The following is an 18,613-nucleotide window of genomic DNA, read 5'->3' on the forward strand; positions in this document are numbered from 1 at the left end:
ACGAGACATGTCTCTACATGAATACTACATGTCTCTCCGCTGGCCCATCTCTTCTACAGATATCCTATGCCCTAAATTATATATAATTTAATACGAAACTTCCGTGTATACTTATAGTGTGGCTTGAAATATAAACAAAAAGAACTAAACTTCCACCTATATACAATTAGCAAGATCTTATGTTATAGCACGTAGCAGAAGGTTCTTCACTCTCATCTTTTGTCTGGTTTTGTTTCGGTTTGAATGGTGTATTCTAATAAAATAGTATATTTCACCCAAATCTATAAAGAAGTCTTAAACCTATTTCACGAACTCACAGCGGCTCGGCTCATCTTATTTTATTTTTTAAATTTTAATTATTTTGCTCGAAGTATCGACAGAGTTGCATGGGTTAAAAACAATTATCCATAGTATTACTTAATTTTATTTGTGTACAAATTATTTCAACTTAATAATAATGGTGTAAGTATTTTAACAGACTTCAGAAAAAATATAGAGTGACATTTATGGGCTCAAATCTGATTAATAATTTATTGCTCTATTTCGTCTTAGAGTTTTATATTATTTGGATTTTTTTTATGGAATTATATATTATGTTCAGTTGAATAGTAACGTAAACGAAACGTTTTACGGGACCTGTAAAACTATTCTATTTTAAGTGCGCTCTTAAGGAGTTGAATATAAAAGATCTTTAGGCAGTTGCTAAGGTGTATTAATGTTTTGTCTATATATTATATAAAAGATAATATAATCATGACAAAATAACAAGAGGTCATTGATAAAGTTACGCATGAAAAAACTAATCACTATAGTTCATAATTTTGCTACCTAAATTGATAAGGAGCATTACACTTATTATTTTAAACTGCGATGAATTAATTAAAATTTAAAATACGACTTTTTGGACAGTATACATAAGTTAGTGGTCATATCAAACTATGTTGTCTGTGATATTACTCAGTTTACCTAATTACCTTTAATTAATTGTGTCACTGATATTCGTTATAATGGAAGAGACAGTACCAAGTACAAGAGTTTTATTGTATAGATATTAAAGACTAATCGATTATTATAAAATAATGATAAAGTTATTAACGGATACTTGTATTTATTTTATTGTTGCATTAAACGCTGATTATACTAACGAGTATGTTTCCATAGTGTGTCAGTATGAGATCACGCGTCGGTAAGCGTGCTTTGCCAACGATAAAATCAACGCCAACAGAATTATGTAGCTAGCACCCTATTGATAAAGGTACGTTATTTACAAAAGTTTTATTATGTTCTACAAACACACACATTCATTATGGAATAAGATTTAAAGTCTCAAAACTATGTATAATATGTAAATGGTAAAAAATCTATTTGGTACGTGGCCGAGTGCATCTGACAATGACAATATTTTATTCACATATTAAATAAATGAATCATAAAATTATTTAGAATCAGTTGGATCTATCGCGTGGAAACATATGAAATATTCTTAGTTGGTTTATTAGAATTTTAGTATTGGTACGTTAATAAGTTATTCTAGATACTATTAATATCTGCAAGAATTCGTTACTTCTCAACCGGTACTTATCGACGGTTTAGTACTTTAGTGGCATAATGTATTTTTTGTGCATGTAAGTAGGCGCACGGGACATTGGCGCTGTAAGAAATATAAACCATTCCTTGCATCGCCACGTTGCAGTGCCACCAACCTCGAGCGCTAAGATGTCTCTTGTGCCTTTAGTTACAATGATTTACCGGAACCGGAAGTGTTTGTTACAGACCCAAAGAGACTTGCGCAAAGCCCTACCACCAATAATGCTTGCGCTTTTACGGCAGGATTCGAGAAAACGGTGAAATATTTCCATTTGTAAAGTTCAAATAACCTGTCAATTACAATTTATATACAAATGGGTAACTTGATGTTAAGTGATCACCACTGCCACTGTTGGCACTGTTAGAAATGTTAAACATCCCATAGAAATTTCATACTTGTAGTTACACTTACGCTTAAAACCGGAACACTAAATACTAAGTACTTAGTACCTACTGTTGTTGGCGATGTAATTTGTGATGAATGGTTACTACTTTAGAGATGACAATCCTTAGATAAAACGACCTTGTTAGATGGAAATAATTGGACGAATTTAATCAATAATTTTAACGTAATCGTTACCGTTTAACCGTTTTCCTATTCTACTAACACACAAACCAGTTACAGTTTTATCGAATTTGAATCGAAATAGAATCGGAAGCGTGTCGTAACAGTTATAAATAAGTAGAATTGGCTCTCAGGTATATGATGATTCTTTCCGAACCGGTGGTAATGGTACATAGGTAGTGGTATAGGTTTTGTACGTATTGTTTGCGGATCGATACTAACATAAAGGTACAATACTGGAGTGGTATCGAATTAAAATAATAATAATAATGATTTTGACTTTGATTAGTTAAGAAACGCATTAACCCGAACATATATAAATGAATAGATGTCTAGCATAACTTGTTGTAGCCCGTAGCTCCGTTTACATTTCAGGGGAAAAAGGAACCAAATTTCATTAAATTCTGTTCAGTTTGTACGTGAAAGCGTAACGTAGAGACAGAAAGAGTAACTTTTGCATTTATAATATTATATCATGTATAATGAAATGGAATCATTCATTTCAATAAATTAAGTATAGGTATTAATATGTTATTATTATCACGTGGGTAGTATTAATCCTTGAGAGTCATTAACTAGGTATAGTTAGATTGAGAAGATTAATATTATGTTCTAGTGCGTTGTGCAATCAATTAACCGTTTTTTTTTTAAAATATGATTAAGGATTATAACTAATAGTTTTAATATTACGAATTAAACATAGTCGTTGTTAAAATTTTTCACGTTATTTTAATATATAAATACCTATTATTATATATATATATATATTATTTTTGAAATATTACGTATACATGCAGTATATAACGTATTCTCAATTTAAAAGCATTGTACCCTTTCCATATATATTACAATCTCTCCTCTGCCGAAAGCTTGTCTGGATGTGATGCCTGATTTAGCGATGAGACAGACTCCTCATGCAACTTAAGTTAATCCTAATGTATAATTTAGTGTAAGTTTTGCGAGTGTCATTTATGGTGCTCCCTAAATGATAAAGAATATAAATTCACATATATACCTTTTTTTTTATGCAGGTTGATCTTAAGTCCCAATTTTTTCCATAAGAAAATACATATATTTTTTGCTTGCTTTCATAATGATCGGTCAACGTTCAAAGTCTATTAAACTCAACCAGACGTACTAGTCTATTTATATTTATATCGAATTATTTGAAAATCGAAACCTACAAAAAAATAAATGTTTATACTTAGAACTTATACATGGTACTCGATACAAAATGTATGCGTACAATGCGATTCCACAAATTATGATATATGATGCTCACGTATAGCATACGAAATGTCATATCAACATATCTTCTACAAACATCGGGAATATTGATTAGCGCTTAGCCATGAGAACGAATACATTGTATATTTGATTTGCGCATTAATTAATTAATATAATATTAACAGAATTAATTAAGTCAGTGTAATTGCTTATAAAGGATCGTAATTGGTTGGTGTGCAGACGTGTCGGGAATGGTTAACGTGAGAATTGTTAGAATTACTATAGGCCTCGGTCAGGTACCATCAGAGGGATAATTTAAAAAAAAAGAAAAGAATAAGGTCTGCATCGCTACATACAACTGCAAATGTTAATTGTCAAGAACATATGTAATTGGAGTTAAATAACTGTTTTCCGAAATTACCTGTTTATACAAACACAAATTAGTCAGGCAGTTAACTTCAATAGCAATGTTATTGTTTTAAAATAAAGATAATTATAACCATTCCACCTTTTCAGAATGTTTAATTTATGTCGATTTAAGCAAAACATATAAAATAAAGGCCTATAAACACGTGGCTATTCTATCAGGAGCAACAAGCTATCGGAACATTATGTTGTGACGTGTCGTCATTAGCTGACTAAGGGCTAGCTCGTTATAATTTAATACGATAAGATAATGAAATTTGTATGCAATTAACAGCTTTCTTACTGAGAAAGAAATACCTTCGCGGTATGCTCTCTGAGTTTATTTGTTTGTCGTCTGAAACATTCTGATAGTAATAAGTGTGACAATTTTTATCTAATCAAAGTTTAACTTCTTCAAATTAGTGTATCTAATTATACATAGCTCATTATATATGGCTCTATAACGTCTATTTTAGAAATAAAGAAGGATTATATTAATATGATACACACAAGTGTTTATAAACATAAAATAAACTTACTATTTATATTTTTATTCATTATATTCCATGATATCATGTTTGATCTTTAGTTACTTGTAGTTTTAGTTACTGAAGAATTACTTGAAGTAAGTCAAGCCCGTCTGGGTAGGTACCACCCACTCATCAGATATTCTACCGCCAAATAATAGTACTCTGTATTGTTGTGTTCCGGTTAGAAGGGTGAGTGAGCCAGTGTAATCACAGGCACAAGGGACATAACATCTTAGTTCCCAAGGTTGGTGGCGCATAGGTGATGTAAGGAATAGTTAATATTTCTTACAGCGCCTTTGTCTATGGACGGTGGTGACCACTTACCATCAGGTGGCCCATATGGTCGTCCGCCAACCAATGCCATAAAAAAAAATACGGTTAAGCCGTTTTAAGAACAAACAGTGAGTGCAAATTAATTGGTTCGAATCGGCTTAACATTAAGATTCATGATTTGTCATAATAACAAATGAATTAGAATGTAAATTCCTATTTTTCAAGTTAATTTAAAAATGGAATTCGAATCGATTAATTTTTTAATATTTAAAATGAATCGAAACTGCAAATGCGGCACATGACGAGGTCGCAATAATTATTTGATTGATTGGACTATTGCTTTTGTTATCACGTGAAATAAAAATACCTATTCTGATAATTTTATATGCTGATCCGTCATTATTGAGCCGTGTACGTCACTGTTGTTTATTTAGTGATGTATGCTTAATGCAATATATGCAAAAGCAATAAATTAAAAGATTCAAGATAATCCGACATCTTTTCAAATGATATCATATTTTTATAACGTGCAAACAAACAAACCATGGAAATGTCATAGAGATAAGGATTTCCTGTACAAATAAAGACTATCTCTAGAATCCGAGTATCCCAATTAACCGTCTTCGTATAATATATATTATTTATCTCTATCATAATTGTCCCATTTAATAAACGCGTACAATCAATACTTATCATTTTAAACGGTTACGTTCTACAAGTCAGATCTGACAAACCGGCTCGTATCGGTTTCAAGTAGATGTATTGCAGTCGACAGACTATCGATGTCCCGTGCTTGATTAATTACATTAGTGTTTTTTACGAAATTACAGACGATGAATAAACCGAAACAGTTGAATTTGAAGATAAAAAAAGATGGAGATTTCATTCCCCCGGATGGCGGTTGGGGATGGATGATCGTTATTGCAGCTGGATTTTCTAACGTGAGTTATTTTCTGTGTTTTTAGGTCAAATGACTCACTTAAAAAAATCTCACGATATTAATCATTCTCATTTTATATTGCCTTATAAATTGTCATCGTTTATTCATGAATAATTGTAGTATACACATTTGTTTAAAATTAAATGTTTCTTTTAAAAAAATATTAAATAACAAAACACATAAACAAGATTCTTAAAAATAAATATTAAATAATATTTTGGAAATTTTTAAATTAGGAAATAATACATTTTTTTTTGTTTTACTTTAATACAATTACTTAAACTTACAAAATGATTTTTAATTTACAATAACATGATATGAAACCTGATATTTTACTAAATTAACTCTCAGTTTATATAGCATAGGTGGACATGAAAGAGTGCAGTGTTCATTGCCTGTTCTAATGTATTAATAAATCCTATCTTTAAGTGTCACAACCATAGACGAACTAATATGAAATATCAAACAAATTGTAAAAAAAAGTACAAGGTGACGTAAAAAATTATCTGAAGTGGTAATATAAGGAAAACTAATGTTTTATGGATCAAGGCATTGTAAATATCTACAGCGTGGTTTAGCCGTGATGATAAAGTTGTTCTTCGATCGTCTTTTCAGTTGTGTCCCTGGTTATTTATTTAACTTTTAACAATATATTATCTAACGCAGCCACATCATATAACTATTCTTTAATAGACTAGGTGTTATACTTTTGCTGGATATCAAATAAAAAAGGGGGGAAGAATCAACAAATTCCAAAAATTAACCTATAACGATCTGTGGGTGATTCCGCGTAGATTACCGATTAGTTTCACGTGATTGACGCACAAAAAATCAAATAAATTAAATATATGTACGACAAGTTTTCTTATTTATGTATTTATTTATATACATAATATAATACTTACTTGTAAAGTTCTTTTATTGTTAAAAGTTTTAACACCTCGATTAAATTGACTCGTGTGTGAGTCATTTCAAACATGCACATACAATTACAACAATTTTATTAAACGCTATAAAAATTAACAATCGCGACATAAATTCTACAGATATAAAGATTAAGGTTTAGGCCCAAAAGTTATATTCTCGTGATAAATTTGTAGTTATACAAATAATCTTCAACCTGGCTTAAAAAACATATGTTTAAATTCATTTATATATGCGTTTGTATATTTCCATTGATTATATTATATAGTTATGTTTAGTTAAAATCAGTATGCGACTGCGAGGAACTAATTTATAGAATGCTCTTGAATATATTAGTTATATCTATTAGACATGCGCGTATAAGAGGTACGACTGCTACGTGTAATATTTATGGAACAAAGCAATTGCTTTAAATTGCTATGTTTGTACAAACATATACAAAGTACAATAAACTATTGGACGCATTATTCTAAATCTGTACTTCGGGAACGTAGTTAGTACCTAACAAAAGTCAGTCTAATTCTGTCTAATTAAATAAAAATATGACAAACAACTCCGCAGTCCCATTGAGAAAGTTTAGATTCACGCTTGCTGGATGCTCCCCTTAAATTTGATGGATGTGGCATTTTATTAAACACGTGAAGATCGTCACTATGTTTTCCTTCACCGCTGATGTGAGGTATTATAAATGCGAAATACAGCGTCTGGAAGTGTCTAGACGTTGTTTTTGTTATGATTTACTGATAAATGATAAGCAGGCGATGTTAAGTTTAAGGGCGACGTGTAAATACGTTTTTAGGCTATCCTTGAAATTAACAAAACGTGAAATCATAGATAATATCAAATTTTAACTAATGCCTTTATGATGACGATAATTTACATTTTATTTTATTTAAATCCTAGTGTTATAATGATAAAATACAAAATAAAAATCTATATCTTTGTTTCCTATTGTTAAATAGTACATTGGGAATGAAAAGTCACCTACAATATTAAATTAAGGTTCAAACTTAAGTGTTTTATCTCATTCCATCGCCTTGTCATTTTACTTTTAAGTACCTTAAAAAAAACTTATATTTTATTTGAAAAAAATATTTTTATTCAGCAAAGTAATTAACACTTAATATGATACTATTGTAGTTGTCAACGCTGCCTATGCTGCAACAGTTTGGGTTGCTGTTCCGGGACAAATTTTCCCGCCTGGGCATCACCAGCTCGGAGACGACGACCATCATCAACATGAATGCCGCGCTGACCTCTTGCGTCGGTGCGTGACGCGCCTCGCATGGTAACTCTCTGATACCATACCGGCACTTCAGTGTTTTAATGTTCAGGCATTGTGCCAAAGATACGTAGACCGTACCTAAATGTAGAATTTCTTCAGTCACAATTTTAGATATTGTGACGTCGATAATTATCTACGATTCCAGCTAGAACAATCGCACATAAATATTAATGAACTATTAAAAAGTCGAAATAAACTTGGCTTTGAATGTTCATTTCGACTTAAAAAATTACCCCGTTAAACGTTAATTTATATTATATTCTTTATTGCACTAAAATATGTTACAATCATGGTACAGTAATATATGTACAGGCAAAGGTGGACTTATCTCTAAAAGAGATTTCTTCCAGTCAACCTATGGAGGTGAGTGACAGGGTGATGTAGCGGGCAAAATAGTGCATACTGTAGTATAAAGAAATATGAAAATATAAATACTTACATAAATAAAAATATAATACATAAACATACATAAAAATACAATACACAAAATACATATACTACGTATATTATTTATATATACTATATAAATACATATACATACATATTTACAAATCGGTGTTAATTTAATATGCAAAATAAAACAGAAAAGACATGGGGAGAAGTAAGGTTAAGATGAAGGGTTAGCTTGTGAGAGAAAATAATGTTTCAAGCGGCTTTTAAATAAATCAATACTACTACTGTTTTGGATGGATTTCGGCAGGTTATTCCACAGTATCGGAGCTCGTACTGTAAACGATTGCAGACGAAATTTTGTATTACTCCTAGGCACATCAAGCATCGAAGTGATGCAAGAGCGCCTGGAGCGTATGGGAGTGGGTAGGAGGTTGATCCGGGAGCTAAGGTACGAAGGAGTATGCGGGTTATTGAGTATGTTGAACAGGACTGAAAGGATGTGCATATCTCGGCGAAATCGGATAGGGAGCCATTTAAGTTGAGCGCGGAAATGAGAAACATGGTCATACTTACGTAGCCCGAAAATAAAACGAATAGCGAGGTTTTGTAGGCGCTCTAACTTATTAAGTTGCTCCTCCGTCACATCTAGAAAGCAGGCATCGGCGTAGTCAATAATTGGGAGAAGAAGTGATTGAGCGAGCATAATTTTGGTATTGAAGGGGAGAAAATATTGGAGACGTTTGAGAGAGTGAAAAGTGTAATGAAAACGCTTACTGATATCGTTGAGGTGAGCAGTCCAGGACATGTTGCAGTCTATGATCAGGCCCAAATTTTTTACTTTGTCATGGTATGCTATTGGAACCCCAGCATACATGACACAGGGTACAGATGACCAGTCTATTTTACTTCTTAATCTACTGCTACCAACAATCATGGCCTGAGATTTGTCGGTGTTAACCAATAAACCAAAGGATTTAGCCCAGGACTGAACAGCTGAAAGATCTTCATTAAGGCAATTAACAGTGTCAGACAGCTCACTCAACTCAAAATGACGATACAACTGCAAATCATCTGCATACAGATGAAAGGGAGAAGAAATAACACGTGATATATTATTAATAAAAATAGAGAAGAGCAGAGGTGAGAGAACGCCACCTTGAGGAACACCGGCAGTAAGGTTTGTCCAATCAGAGGATGAATCCTTTGTTTTTACACATTGCCGGCGCCCGAAGAGATAGGAGTGGAACCAATCAATGGTAGTTGAAGAGATGTTAACTGCTCGGAGGACACCGAGAAGAATGTCAAAATCAACAGAGTTGAAGGCATTGCTGAAGTCCAACAAGGCAATTACAGTAAGCTTGGTATTATCCATAGCATACCGCATGTCCTCAGTTATATTCAGCAGTGCTCCAACAGTGCTGTGGGAAGGTCGGAAGCCGGATTGGTAAGGACACAAGAGGTTGTTGATGGTGAAATAGGAATAGAGTTGCTTGTGAACCACAGACTCTAGGACTTTAGAAAGGATGGGCAGTATAGATATGGGTCGGAATTGCGAAGGGGAGGAGGGATTGGAGGTTTTTGGTAATGGAATGACATAGGCATTCCTCCACAGTGATGGAAAGACATTGCACGATAGTGAGAAATTAATAATGTGTGTGATCACAGGTGCAATATCCTCCAGCACAGGAAGAATCATGTCCAGGCTGAGATTGTCACTGCCGATGGCTTTCGTGGAGATAGACCTGACATTCCTCTTTACGGTATCCTCCGAAACTGGTTCAAAAGTGAAAGGGGGTAGGTCTGGTGGGACAAGACGAGACAAATAAGACAGGGTAGCTGTTTTAGTGTCATTATCTAGTGTGATAGGCGGAGTGGTAAAGTGATGATTTAAAGCATTGAGATCCACAACAGTTTGACAACTATCCGTGGTTTTGCCCACACCTAAAGACCGTAAGAATCCCCAAACTTGCGCTTGAGAAAGATTCTGAAGCGTTAAGTGAATATAGCGGCGTTTGGCATCCCTACACATTCTGTTGCAGATGTTACGAAGTTTTTTGTATGCGTCAAGGCCTTCCTGCGATGGAAATTTTTTGTGTCGGGCTTTTGCTCTATCGCGTTTAGCCATGGTTCTTCTGATCACCGGCGTTAACCAGGGAGCAGGCGCGTGTTTCATTCGCACTGGGCGAACAGGTGCATGGACATCATATAAACGTATCAGTTCAGCAGTCAGTGATTCAACCATGTCATCAATATTATTAGTTGACAATAGAGGTCCCCAGTCAATATTTTTTACATCCTCTCTCAAGCGTTCCAGGTCCATATGCTTAAAGTCGCGTAGAAGAAAAACCTTGCCTCTAATCTTGGGAGGTCGCACTTTGTAAGTGATGAAAATTAGGTCGTGATACGAGAATGGAGAAGTCATTTGACCGTGAGAGAAAACAAAATTGGGGTTAGAGACAGTGATTAGATCAAGTTGTGTAGGCCTGCTGTTTGGAAAGTAATGAGTTGGAGAAGTCATGGGAAGAAGGTTTAAATTCAAAGATGACATTAGCGTTTTCAAGGTTTGTGCTCTGGAGTCATTTTTCAAAAGGCATGTGTTTAAGTCACCCATGCATATAATGTGATCGTACAAGGGGACAAAATTTTCAAGAAGGCTTTCTAATGTGTTAAAATAATTTATCTTATCACTTGGACAATATAGCACTCCAAGCAAAATTTTTTTATGATGTACGACTACCTCCAAGAAAAGATACTCAAGATAGCCTGTGTATTGAGAAGGGGAAGAAGAGACTACACTGACAGGAATGTTGCTGCGAAGGTAAATACCAACGCCACCACCACCCTGAGCAGTGCGATCATTGCGGAATAACTGATAACCTGGAAGAGCACAACTGGTAGATGGAATTGACGGTTTCAACCAGGTTTCGGACACAAGAATTCCGTCAACCACGCCGGTACTGAAAGATGTGAGAAGATCAGAGTAGTGAGCTACTAAGCTCTGTGCGTTAATATGCACTAAGGAGAGGAGGTTAGTAGTATTATCAAATATTTTTGACAATTTCACTTCAAGTGTTTCAGAGTCTGAAATTGACGTGTTGTTGCTACTTGAAACACTCATAAATTCATCCGATGAACAAGAAAAATATTCTTCATCCAACATTATATAAAATATATAATATATTAAAAATATATATATCTATGTATTTAAAATAAATATATAAGTATTTAAAATAAATAAATACAAAATTGCTAATTAAAAACATTACACAAACCTCAGACATAAGTTGACCTTTAAAAAAAAAAATCCATTACACTTAAGAAATGAACACAATGTACATCAAATATAAATAAAAATAAAAGTAAGTTTTACCAAAAAAACAAAATAATTAAAAGTAAGTATCAAAGTAAATCTACTATTAAAATGACAAAAAAAAAAGGTATCTAGTATACATAAACAAAGATAGACTTAAAATTTGTACAGGCTCAAAAGGTCAGAATCCATAGCAGTAAATAGTGACATTTGACAGTAGTTGTTATATGAACATCAAATTAATAGGACAGGTAGTTAAAAATAAAGTTATAAAACGTTAATATAGTTCAAAATAAAAGTTAAGTTACAATAATATAAATTAGCAATACCCTGCAATGTAAAAGACAGCGGCAGAGTGATATAAACCGACCGAATTGCGAAGTTATAAACAAAGTACCCGTGATCAGTTGTGGCAATTTGGATGCTGAGCAAATAATTGTTTGAGCTCGGAAGATGATGTAATCTTTTTCCGGGTATTGTTTGGAAGAAGGATGACAATTTCGCCGTCTACTGACCAACACTTCTTTATTCCAAAATATTTCCGAGCTTCTACGAAAACAGCTTGACGGGACTTGGTCAGAAATTCTGTGACTGTTATTTTGGAACCCTTCAGCGCCGTCTTGGCCTTCCATACTCTGGAGCGAAAGTGTACGGAGGTGAAACGAATTAATATAGGACGCGGAGCATCCCTCTTCACCCCCAAGCGATGGCAGCAGTCGATCACTTCAGGTGCAGCATCTGACATCTTCAATTGGCCAGTTAATACAGCTAACGTTTTCTTCATGACCTCTTCACCTTGGTCTTCTTTAACACCATGGAGGAGAAGAACCTTCCTACGACACTGAGAGTCTATGCGATCCAACCCATTTGCAACAATCTCGATCTGGGCTTTGAGTAGTCCGAGCGATTTCCACACAAGGGACTTGAATGTGTAAAACTCGGCAGACAAGGACTTTATTGTTGGATTCGTAGGAGCAGAGGCGCTTGATGGTACCAAATTTCTTTCAAATTCTTCCATTCTTTGGCTGAACATCGCAGAGAGTTCCTCCATCCCTTTAACCAGCTGTTCAACAGGAGTATCCATTTCTCAGTGGTGTAATAACTTATGTGAGAGTGTAGTGATGGTCCACTAATGCTTAGGTAGTGTAAGTATTAAAACATAGGCACTAATGTATTTAATAAAATTAAATAAAGATAGAGCTTTGAAAAGTACGACTGTATATTTTCACTATACCCGTAAATTATCATTTTATCACAAACTATTTGGAAACGAAATATTAACTGTAACCGTTTTTATTCAAAACATTTTAATTTAACGTAAAATAATTTTTAAATTATATATAATATCAACATAAAAATGAATGATAATAGCATAAAACGTATCGTGATAGACTATATGTAGATAATCTATGTATAAACACATATATATATATATATATATATATATATTTACAAAGAGATAATAAAACAGAACATTTTTTATTAAGCAGCTGTTCCATTTTGCGTTAGAATTTTATTTCACATAATCATAGTCATCAGTTTTAAGAGTTACAGTACAGTTAGATGTACAGAAAGAATTCTTATTTATCCCACTGGAGGGCAAAATCCTCCACTCCAGTTCAAAGGAAGTTTTGAAGAATATTCATCCACGCAACTCTGTATGAATTATATAGTGGATATTATGCGCATACATATGATACGATACTGGTCTCCTTACGACGTTGTCCTTCGCCGACGAGCTCGAGATGACTTATAAAGACTAATGAAGCTTTGTTTAAATTGATTGGCAGTGGACTGGAATGGTACCCAAGATCTTCAGTTTATACCTATTCTCGTGATCTATCTCCTTCTCTATGTGACTTCAGTTATTTTTACATGTAATACGATTGCTTACTAATATTAACATTGAATTCTAAAAATAACCTCCTCCTTTTTGAAGTCGGTTAATAATTAATCATAGTACTTATGAGTCACACTTATAGTTATGGGTTGAGAGACATGATAAGATACTGTGTTTCTTACATGGTGTTTTAATGATCACACATTGTTTAACCTCGATAGTTCATCATCATAATCATAAGCCCTTATTCGTCCACTGCTGGACATAGGCCTTTCCAAATGCACGCCACTGTGGTCTTTCTTCGGCAACTCGCATAGTTCATTTCTATTTATAAGAATGCGAAAAAGTAATGTCAAACGAAATCTCTGGCTGCATACAATAACTGCCCTGGCTGAAATATGACCTATGAGGGCAAACTCAAGTCGATGCTATTGTGAATATTAAAGAAACAAATCTAAAAAACTTTTATTAGCCCGATCATGCGGCTTACCAATCAAATTACCGATAACTGAGACTTAATACGCTCTGACTCGTAACTAAATGAAAATAATTTATCTTATAATTTTAATTTCCGTTGAATAGTTTATTAGATATTCGTTTTACATTTAAAACAATATTTTCTTTACAGGATTAGCTAATGGCCCCGTCTTTAAAATCTTCAGCTATCGACAAGTATCACTAACTGGAACGATTGTGGTGTTCATAGCTTTAGTATTAACCGCATTTTCCTACAACTTTATCACGTATTTAATATGTTTCTCAATTCTTTATGGTAAGTAAAGAACCAAAAAATACAAATGACCTAATTATTAATATATTATTTACTAAAATTATAACGTATAAGTTCTATTACAAAATAAATTGAATGGTATTTTTTGTAAAATAACACTTGGATTCGGATTAATACCTGCACATTAAATAAATCATAAACGTGTAATAAAACCTTAAGCGAGGAATATTTAATTTAAGATATGCTAACTACATTTTCAGGTGCTGGATATGGTATAAGCAGTTCCGCCAATGCCTTAGCTCTAAATACCTATTGGAGAAATAGAAGAAGATTAGCTACGGGATTATCATGGACTACGACAGGCCTAGGTCCAATAGTATGGCCGCATATAATAACTGCACTGTTTGCTTCCTTTGGCGAAACTGGGACGATTCTTATTATAAGTGGATTTGCATTACATTCAGTGGCTTGCGCTCTTTTACTACAGCCTGTGGAATGGCATTCTAAATCGTCAGATTCTAAAGATCAAGATGAGGAGCGATTAATAGCTCCAAATACACAAACAGACAATTTACCTAATGATAAAAATGTTGAGGAAAGTGGATATTTCAGTCAAGTATCAAAGATAAAAAACCTTAGTCTTTTTTCGAGTCAGTATCTGTATAATGAAGATGACCCAGTGACGCCAGGGTATGAAATAACTGATCCAGGAGTGCCGATGATGTTACGAGCAAATGACGGTTATTTTAGTCAATCAAGGCAATCCCGAAGTAAGCTATCTTCCAGAGAAGGATCTGCTAAAACATCTCGCCTTAATTCAAAAAAACCATCTATGTCTAATTTATTAGAAAATCGATCAAGAAAATCGTCAACATTATATCTAAATGAATCTAAAAAAAATTCCTCCGCTAATCTAGGCGCTCTGATGCAGGATCGAGAATCCAAACAAACAAATAAGCCTAAACGTAAAACTTCAATTACTCTAAATACTCAGATTGAAGAATCCGAAATAGAAGATTGTCCAACATTAAAAGCCCCTCAAGATTTAAAAGCAGATGAAAAAGCTGTAGTTGAAAAAATAGACCCCGAAAAAGCAAAATATATTGCAGATAAAGCAGAAAAGCATTTAGCGGGAACAAAAAGTCTCAAATCTTTTAAAATGGATGGACAATATAGCGAAAAATATCACAAGGACAATCATAGCAATATCTCATTAAAGAATCAAATTGAATCAGAAGAACGAAAGTATCTAAAAGACAATCACAGCAACCAGTCATATCGCACGAAGCATAGAAGGAAATCTAATAACTTTAATTATGAAAGTGAAGTGCTTAAGCAAGCCTCTTTAAAATTAGAGCAATACTTAAAAGAAAGTGAAGATGATTACCAATCGAATAAGTTCAAACTTTTTGTAAATAGTCCTTCAGAGGATGACGTTTTTGAAGAAAAAGTTGAGCCAAAAAAAGAAGATCAAGAAGCCGAAGACCATGAACTAACGTTCTGCCAAAAGGTTGCAATGTTCTTTGACTTGGATCTTCTTAAAGATTTTACATTTATTAACCTAATGTTGGGCATTACATTGGCTAACTTTAATGAATTAAACTTTTCAATACTGACACCGTTTATTCTCGGCGACTACGGGATGACCAAACCCCAAGTAGCTTTCTTCATGTCACTGTTAGCAGGAGTAGATATTTGCGTTAGATTTTGTATTCCATTTGTAGCTGGGAAGATTGGATGGGATAACAATTCTTTTTTCTTATTCGGTGTCTTATCAATGGCCATGGGTAGAGTAGGTAATTATATTTTTCTTAAGAAATAATAAAATTTTTAGCCAAATCTCTATACTAAGAACTGTTTTTTACTATTTCAGTACTAGCTTATTGTCAAGATTATAGCGTAGTACTTATGGTGGCAATAATCATAGGCTTTGGAAAGGGTCTTCGAACAGTATTTATGGCTCTTGTAATTCCTACACATGTACCTCTACATAAGCTGCCAGGTGCTACAGGGATACAACTGTTAACAGCTGGAGTTGTTTATTTAACCTTGGGACCAGTTGTTGGTAAGATTTTCTAAAAAATATAAACATTAACATATTTTTTGTTTATAACATACCGAATTTAAAAATGTATAATAACGAAACTGCTTTCTTCTAGGTTGGATAAAGGATGGTGCTTCCACGACTGTCATATTACATTGTCTCAATATATTTACATGGCTCACTGCGATTTCCTGGGGCATAGAGAAGTACTTCATAGTGAGAAAACAGAAAATCGAAGCTACATCGATAAAAGCGTGACATGAAACACTTAATAGCCCTAAGCATAGTTAGATATAATATAAATATTCAAAATATGTTGTTAAGTTTAAGTGAATAATGCCCGAATAAATGGGTCCTATTAACCAATGATGTCGATTAGCAGTGTCGACAGAGGCCGGGTTGTTGAGGTCAAGCGGATCGTCAGTGTCGGCTTTAACTTCGTTACATGAGTCGCGATAACACCTACCAATATTATTATTATTATTATTACTTTTTATCTGTTTATAAATTGTCGTTAGCGTCTCAATAAAGTGTTAAGTGTTTCAACTGAATTTTATTCACATCTGCATTTTCGTAGAGCAAGTGACAAGTGTGAAACAAACGTAAATTTTTAGTGATATAAAAATTTGATCTGCGGAAAATATTCAAAATGTATGAAGTGGATAAATAAAGTATCTCACGAAAATATATTTATGTATTTAAGGGACAATTTTGAAACAAAAGGCACGAGAATGTTTCTACAAAAGTTATAACGCCCGAGTGCAATTGTTGTTTTTATTAAATTTCAAAGCGCCTTACAATAATTAATAGCTAATTGAGGTAAAGTGGCTAAGTAGCAATAATAGTAACAGCGATGTTTTGATTCTTCTTGAAATGTTAAAAGTGTTCTTCAGCTCTACAAACTTAGTTAGCTACTTAGACTACCTTAGTTAGTTAATGTGTGTATTAACTACCTAATAGTTAATACACACATTTTCACATTATCACTTAAAATGCAATTTTAAATACATATTATTTTAATTGCCAAATGTTTATAAACAAACAAATTCATGTATATTTAATAAATAACTATAGGTTTCTAAAAAAAATAAAATGCTAATGCTAAAAATTAATTCATAAAAGTAATAATAAACTAAGCACGTAATCATTCATAAAAATATAATCCAAAAATAAAATCCGTTGTGCTTTTTCCGTTACCAAATATTTTGGAATATGTACAGTGTTGTTTACAAGCAATTCTACGTTTTGCTTAGTTTACGCATCAAGCAAACTAAACAAGACCATTTCGTTTAATTGCAATTCAAAATTAAGTAATTTCTTACTTACTACAAAGGCTATTTTCCGATAATAATTATAACTATAAGAACATATACAAAACATGAAATTAAAGTTTAACTTTAAAATTTTCATTATTTAATCGTATTTATCTTTAAACTATCTACTGTAGTTCTTGACAGTAACCGTTATAATGAATTGTTACGTTTATATGCACCTTTATATGAAAGAATTAAATGCGTATTTGTTTACGAGGGCACTTTATAATTTATCCCACGAAACGAATTTTCCAATTCACACTTTTTTATATATTATTTATTTAAAATAGCTATTTAGGATAGAAAAATAAACTTTCATTGTAATATAGAGATAAACCCAAGAGTGAAAGTTTTTTTTTTTTTGATACCATATGACAACATAGTGTAGTTAGGTTATATTATATTTATTTGTGTTTTAGATTAGCGGAATTATGAACATTGCTTTTCTATTTCCTTTATCAGTATTTAAAGATTGTTAGCGATGAATTGAATTGTGTGCATTTGTTATATTATTTAATATCTGAGATAAAATAAATACGTCATTGTTTCATATATAAATAGACCTATAGTTAACCTATAGTCTCGTTAAATAAAAAAATAAAGTTGTCTTTGCTTTTAAGTTTAATTTAAGTGTAAGGTTACCATCGGTGAGAATTGTAAATTGTAGATAAAAAATCGGGATTAAAGAGACTCGGAAGTTACTTTTTAATACGAATGATATATGAATCGTCAACTGCCTTTATTACTCATAAATATAAATGCATTACATTAAAAATAATTAAATTTTTTAATTGCCTTAAATTCTCATAATCCGATCGATGTTATCATTTTAACGATAAATTTAATCCACTGCGTGACCAGTTTATCATTGATAAGATTTTTACACTTTGTAGATTAAAATGTCGTTGTGTCGATTTAAATATATTTTTAGGGTTTCGTAAGGATAAAACTTTTAATTACTGGCCCATGATTATCTACGGATACATAACCGTTCGTTAGTCTTTAATTCTTCTACTGCGAAATAGCTATACCAAAGTTTTCACGGTTCTAGGTAATAGTTATTTAATATATTAATAGTGATGACAACTTGCTAGAGCCAACCTCCAGGATCGAGAAGGTAACTACATTCCAAAACCGGTAAAACAACACAATAGCAGTTACTGAATGGCCGCTGATGCAGAACTAAGTTCTGGAGTCCGCAGCCGAGAGTCCGCTCCCCGATCCGTATCGAAGATCGGTAATAATCC

At 33.1% G+C, this 18,613-nt stretch overlaps 1 protein-coding gene across 1 annotated transcript; it reads left to right on the plus strand.

Moving 5' to 3' along the window:
- Positions 1-1,133: 1,133 nt before the first annotated feature.
- Positions 1,134-16,596, plus strand: LOC125077559. The gene is made up of 7 exons (XM_047689497.1): positions 1,134-1,255; positions 5,418-5,528; positions 7,592-7,718; positions 13,908-14,051; positions 14,270-15,805; positions 15,883-16,074; positions 16,169-16,596. The coding sequence occupies exons 2-7, from the start codon at positions 5,421-5,423 to the stop codon at positions 16,309-16,311; spliced, it is 2,250 nt and encodes a 749-aa protein (XP_047545453.1). The 5' UTR covers positions 1,134-1,255; positions 5,418-5,420; the 3' UTR covers positions 16,312-16,596.
- The last annotated feature ends 2,017 nt before the right edge of the window (positions 16,597-18,613 follow it).

This window comes from Vanessa atalanta, chromosome 4 (assembly GCF_905147765.1).
Source record: "Vanessa atalanta chromosome 4, ilVanAtal1.2, whole genome shotgun sequence".
Classification (NCBI taxonomy): Eukaryota; Metazoa; Arthropoda; class Insecta; order Lepidoptera; family Nymphalidae; genus Vanessa; species Vanessa atalanta.